General features: G+C 35.3%; 1 protein-coding gene across 1 annotated transcript; it reads right to left on the bottom strand.

Moving 5' to 3' along the window:
• On the bottom strand, nucleotides 2741-5239 carry LOC110271470. The gene is made up of 5 exons (XM_021122398.1): nucleotides 4670-5239; nucleotides 4533-4626; nucleotides 4133-4446; nucleotides 3843-3940; nucleotides 2741-2819 (listed from the first exon to the last, which is right to left on the bottom strand). The coding sequence occupies exons 1-5, from the start codon at nucleotides 5237-5239 to the stop codon at nucleotides 2741-2743; spliced, it is 1155 nt and encodes a 384-aa protein (XP_020978057.1).

Below are 6450 nucleotides of genomic sequence, written 5' to 3'. Positions count from 1 at the left end.
TATCAATTCAAGTGCAAATTCACTAGGAAAAGATAGAGAAGATGCTCACGCATAATCTACCAACAAAATTCTTAAGAAGTTTCAATTGAGTATCTATCACTTATGTAATAGATAGTATGTTTCAATTTATAATATGAATCTAATGTGACTAAGTGTTTGTTTGTTCTATTACTTTTGATCAATTTATACAAAGCATAAGCATGCTTACATAAAGATTAACAGCTTCAATTGTTCTATAAAAGGTTTGCTAATACAAGAATATCTCCTTACTTCAGAACTATCTGAATTGGACAATTGGTTATATGTGAAATTTTATCCCATGTATCAATGCAATAGAAGCATTGTTAATTGTTAAGTTTTGCTATTTTTTTCTTACACAAGTGATTATCAATTTTCTTCTTTAGTCATAAATTTTGATGTTTGAATTTATTTGTAAACTTTTAACAAAACATTATAGACAAATTGTAATAAAAAATTNGACGGACAAAAATTCATCGGTAAACAATTACCAACGAAGTTGTACCGTCTGATTCAGTTCGCCGCTAAATCTGACGATATTCGTGTTTTTTCAAAATTCACCGTAAATATTTTTTGTTGTACTTTGAACCAACACTAATCAACTTCTTTATTTTTAAACAAAAATACTATTTGTACACCAAAATCAGTTACTAATATATTTGTGTATAAATATATGTGTGGTTTAATTTATTTTCAATATATATTTATATTCCAACATATATTTTATACTGATGACTGACTTTGATAACTAATTTTAATATACATATAGCATAATCAATTTTTAAAGTATATACCCAAATAAATTTTTAAAATTTTTTGCATCAAACATTTTAATTCTCAGTTAAATTTTATTAAATTTTAGGTCTCTAAACTTTATTTTTAGAAGATAAATAAATCTCCCTATTAGTCAATGTCATTGACTATTAACATAGGAATCTTAGAACAAATAGATTCCAAGGAATTTCATCAAGTACAAGTGTATATCCTTTTTTTTATCCCTTCTAATAAGAATTAAAAAACATATTAGTCTAATATACAGTAAGATTAATAAAAGCATTATTATCTAGTAAAACTTCTAAAATTATAAAATTTTCTTACATTCTTTTGATACTTTATTGCTCACGAAATTTTTATAAAGGAATGTGAAGGTTATTGTAACAAAGTAAAAAGTATTATACATTGTTGAATTTATAAGAATCATCGTTGAAGAAGAAGAATTGGTATAAAGTGAGAGTTGAGATTATATCAGAACCTAAAGGAATAGGTTTGGTTAAAGGCAGATGAAGATCATTGAGAAGATAGACTATCCATTGAGCTTCACAGGTTGTAAGAGCTAGGGCCCTGTACTCAGCTTCTGAAGAGGATCTAGCCACTGTTGATTACTTTTTACTTTTCTAGGAAATGAGAAAGGTGCCAAGATAGAAGCAATGCCCAGAAACAGACCTGCGAGTGTCAGAACATGCTGCCCAGTTTGCATCCGAATAGCCAGAGAGTTGCAGGTCAGAGGAAGCAGGAAAAAAAAAGACCTGCTGCTGGGGCTTGTTTGAGGTATTTGAGGACCCGAATGGTTGCGTTATAGTGGGAACTGGTGGGACAATTAAGGCAGTGACTGAGCTTTCCAACCGCAAAGGAAATATTGGGTCTCATGGTAGTGAGATATACAAGGCGCCCAATAAGACTGCGATCGGCAGCTACATCTGTGAAAAGAGGAGCTGAGTCCTTAGCTAGCTTCATACCGTACTCCATGGGGATTGAGGCAGGTTTGCAGTCCAACATTCCATAGTCGTTCAACAAGTCTAACACGTATTTTCACTGATAAACAGCAATACCTGAACTGCTTCGTGCAATTTCAAGGCCAAGAAAAAATTTTAAATCACCAATGTCTTTGATCTTATAGGTATCATGTAATTGTTGCTTGGTGGCTGAAATGGTGCTTAAATCATTACCCGTGATGATCAAATCATCAACGTATACTAATAAAACAGTGAATTTTCTATCAACTAATTTGGTGAATAGAGAGTAGTCATGCTTGGATTGGCAATAGCTAAGACTGAGAAGCATCGAAGTGAGTTTTATATTCCATTGGCAGCTAGCCTGTTTGAGGCCATAAAAGGATTTTGTTAACTTGCACACTGAACCGAGTTGTGAAACTGTGAGACCAGGAGGGACGGTCATGTAAACTTCCTCATCAAGGTCTCCATGGAGGAAAGCAGTGTTGACGTCCAACTGCTTTAAATGCTAGTGTTTAGCACCTGCAAGAGCAAGAAGGATGCGCAATGTTGTCATCTTGGCCACGGGGCTATAGGTGTCAAAAAAATCAAATCCCTGCCTCTGATTTTACCCTTTTGCCACAAGACGCGCTTTGTGCCTCTCAATTGTCCCGTCCGGCTTGAGCTTTAACTTGAAGACCCACTTGCAACCTATAGCTTTCTTGCCCTTAGGTAAGGTAGTGACAATCCATGTCTTGTTTGCCTCAAGAGCACTTAGTTCAACTGAGACAGCCTCTTTCCAACAAGGGTCAGCCACAGCTTCCTCATAACGTGTAGGTTCGACACTTGATGCAATATTGACTCATAATGTGTGGTGTGTGGAAGATAGATTGTGATATGTCATTAAGTTAGAAATCGGATACTTGGATGAGGAGGAAGCTGATTCAACAGAGGCCTGCATGCAGTGATAATTTTCTAAATATGCGGGTCTCCTTCTTTCCCTTGTAGATCTTCTAAGTGGTGTTGGTGAAATGTGTGAGAGCGGTGTGTGTGGCTGTAAAAATTGAGTGAGGGGCAGATGTTGTTGAGGGGCTGTTTGGAATAGTCAAAAACATCATGAAAACTAGAAAATTGAGTTCTTGCATGTGGTTGAGTGTGAGTGGGTGAATGTGACGATTGTGGACAGTGATTATTAGTTTTGAAAGGAAAACTGTGCTCATAAAAGTTAATGTCCCTTGAGACATGAAGTTTGTTGGTGTGGAGATCCAAAACTAAGAATCCTTTAGTGCCCTCTTTAAATCCAAAGAACACTCCTTTCTTAGCTCATGCATCAAGTTTCTTTCGATTTGCTGATAATGTAGATATGACGGATAAGCATCCAAAGACTTTAAATTGTGTTAAATCATCTTGCTTATATATAAAATTTCAAATGGACTTTTGTTATTTAACAAGTTGCTAGGGATATAGTTGATGATTTGGGTTGCATAAGTTGCCACCAAATTCCAATAACATTAAGGCACTGCTGAGTGAAATAATATAGCTCTAGCAACTTATAAAATATGCTGGTGTTTGTGCTCCATAATTTTATTTTGTTGAGGAGTCTTAATACATGAGGATTGATGTAAAATTCTATTTGAAGTGTAAAATTGATTTAATTGGAATTTCTTACCATTATCTGATCTAATGCACTTGATGTTACTGTTGAATTGAACACGAATGAAATTTATAAAATTTTGAACAAGTGCAGAAGCCTTAGATTTTAGTGTCATAGGAAAGATCCACGTAAACCTACTAAAATCATCCACAATAGTGATGAAGTATCTACAACCTTTTGTAGATGGGATGCTTATTGGACCCTAAATATCGACATGGATCAACTCAAAAATATTTTTAGTTTTTGTTGTGCTCAAAGATAAAGAAGTTATTTTGTGCTGGGCAAAGTGATAACTATCACATGGAGACAAAATCATTGCTTTATTAATTTTTGTGTGCAATAAATTGGGATACAACTGTGTAATATTGTGTAAAGTGGAAAAAGGAACATGACCTAATCTATTATGCCATAAGATGGAAGAGTCATTGTGTGTGCTTGTGTTTGAATAAGTAGTAAGATACATGCTGTGATGTTGTGCAGTGTCTAATGAATTTGCTTGCAGTGCATACAGCCCTGCATTGAGTTCAGGTACTCCAATCCTCTTCATTGTACGGTAATCCTGTATCTCACAGCCAAATTTGTTAAAAACAAATTGACATTCAATGCAAGCTATAAGTTTTGACACTGAAATCAGATTTAACGCAAAAGAAGGTAAGTAAAGAACATCTATGAGGTACAAGTGTTCAGAAAATTTTACTGTGCCAGATATCGAAGTAATGACCATGCATTTATTTGGTAATTTGACTCTTACCGGACGTATGGCTTTGTATGTGTGGAATACAGTAATGTGATGAGTGACATGAACTGTGGCACCGGTGTCAATGACCCAGGAACCAGTGTAATGTGATGAATTAAGAGTGCATTTCATAGAGTTACCTTTAAAAGGAGATTGGACTTCTATGGCATGCGAGACTTGACTCACAGTATGGGAAGTTATGGAGACATTTTGTTGTAGGAGAGCTAATAAGGCTTGCTTTTGATCTTGAGTGAAGAAGGTTGATGAACTACCACCATCTTTCAGATAGAGCTCAACAAAATCATCATGCTTATCATCATGTGCAGCATCTGTGATATTGTTGATCGTAGGGGCTATTCTGGCTTTAAAGTGTTGAGGGAAGCCATGTTTCTTATAGCATTGATCAACTATATGCCCTTCCCTGTCACAAAAAGAACATTGTTTGCCGTGTCCTCGTCCTCCATAACTTCAGCCCCTGCCACCGCGGCCATCTCTGTCTTGGTTCCTGCCTTAGAAAGAATTAGTTCCAAAAAAGTTGTAAACCACATTCACCAACTGTTTAGAGTCCACCAAATCAGTCCCAAGAATTTGCCTTTCATGTTGCATAAGGAATGAAAAGGTGCTGTCAATCAATGGCAATGGCTGTATGAGCATGATGCTTGATCGGACAGTTGAATATTGCTCGTTTAAGCCACGATGAAAGCAAACTACAAATGTGTCATCTCTATAACCACAAGTCGTGGATACACATGGACAATTGGTGCTGCAAACGCCTGAAGGGATGGGTCGAAAAATTTTGAGTTCCTCCCAAATTCCTCGCAACTTTGTGAAATAGGGTGTAAGTTCCAGATCACCCTGTCTTAATGAGAAGAGGTCTTCTTCAAGTTCAGCAATGTAGAACACATCTACTTGATAGAAGCGCCTTTTGAGTTCTTCCCAAATGATGTGAGCGACACCATTCGAAATGACGTTATTGCGTATATCTGGGCTGAGAGAGAGGTGGAGCCAAGAGACTACAAGGGTATTGCAACGTTCCCAGGCATGATGAGTGGGATCATTCTCATCCGGCTTTGGAAGGGAGCCATCAACGAAAACAAATTTATTCTTCGATTGCAGAGCCATCTTCATCGATCTTGACCAAGATCCATAGTTCTTGTGATCCAAAGTAACAAAGATGATTGGAGTACCTAGAATCTAGCCAGGATGAAAAAAGAACAGACTTGCAGGATCTGTGATGGTATTTATTGGGGGGTTTTAGTGTAGCAGCTTGAATGGAATTGACTTGAGCAACTAATTGTGCTAGAACATTGAGCTCAAGATTCTGAGTCGTTGTAATTGGAGGAGCTTGAGGAGTATCCATAATTCTGTGTATAAGAAAGGAAGAATGTATTAATAATGAATTTGAGAAATTGTAGATTCAGAGCCCCCACTCTTGATCTCGTTAATCGGAAAAGGTGGCTTAGTGATGGTGATTATGCTAGCCAAAACGAGATCTCATCAAACTTTATTTTAGGGTTCAAGAGAGGAGGAGAGGAATTAGATCGAAGAGAAGAATGGGACAAACTTAGTTTTGGGTTCTTGGTTTTGAAGGAAAAAAAATGAACCTAAAAATTGAAGGAACGATGTATTCATAAAGATTGCTACTATGTCCACGTTTACGGTACCATATTAAATTTATGAGAATCATCGTTGAAAAAGAAGAATTAGTATAAAGTGAGAGTCGAGATTATATCAGAACCTAAAAGAGGGAGAGTGAGATTTTCTTTTCTATCACAAACTCTAAACTAAATTCCACGTAAAAAAAATGAGACTGCTATTAATTATACATATAAGACTAACAATCCTAACTAATTACGTGAATTCTAATTTTTCGTGCAAGTTAAGTTTTTAGATAACACACATAATATCATTTTTGACCGAATACTTATTCAAAAATAAAATATAATATTTATCACCTAAAACTAAAATTTTAAAATTCTAAATACGAGATAAAAATAAACCATTTTTTTTACCTTGTAAACCAGTAATTGAGGAAAAAATAATAATAATTATGTAGCGTCAAATTGGCACAAGTTACCAAAAATTGAATGAAATAATTTATGAGCAATATTCAAATTAAACAAGATGATGAAAAGTGAGTGTTAATGTCAATGCAAAATGCATGGCTGGTAACGTGAGATGATTGAATTAGACGTGTCTTTACGATCGATCAATAGAATTGGACATTAATTAGAGTTTCTGTATTGATCTATAAAAAAAATATTTTACATATATTTTAGAATTAGTCATTAAAAAAATTATTTACGTACTCACACAAATACTAATTTAATTAT

The sequence above is a fragment of the Arachis ipaensis genome, chromosome B04 (genome assembly GCF_000816755.2).
Source record: "Arachis ipaensis cultivar K30076 chromosome B04, Araip1.1, whole genome shotgun sequence".
In the NCBI taxonomy this organism is placed as follows: Eukaryota; Viridiplantae; Streptophyta; class Magnoliopsida; order Fabales; family Fabaceae; genus Arachis; species Arachis ipaensis.
Note: the sequence above shows the minus strand (reverse complement) of the source record. Positions and strands in the feature narration are given on the sequence as shown.

Excerpts from the sequence above, each read along its gene's own strand:
- LOC110271470 (XM_021122398.1), bottom strand. The coding sequence starts at position 5,239 with ATGGCTCTGCAATCGAAGAATAAATTTGTTTTCGTTGATGGCTCCCTT. Across the intron at positions 3,941-4,132 it reads CATACAAAGCCATACGTCCG|GATTACCGTACAATGAAGAG; the intron begins GTAAGAGTCAAA and ends TGTGAGATACAG. Across the intron at positions 2,820-3,842 it reads ACTGCACAACATCACAGCAT|CCCCTCAACAACATCTGCCC; the intron begins GTATCTTACTAC and ends TATTCCAAACAG.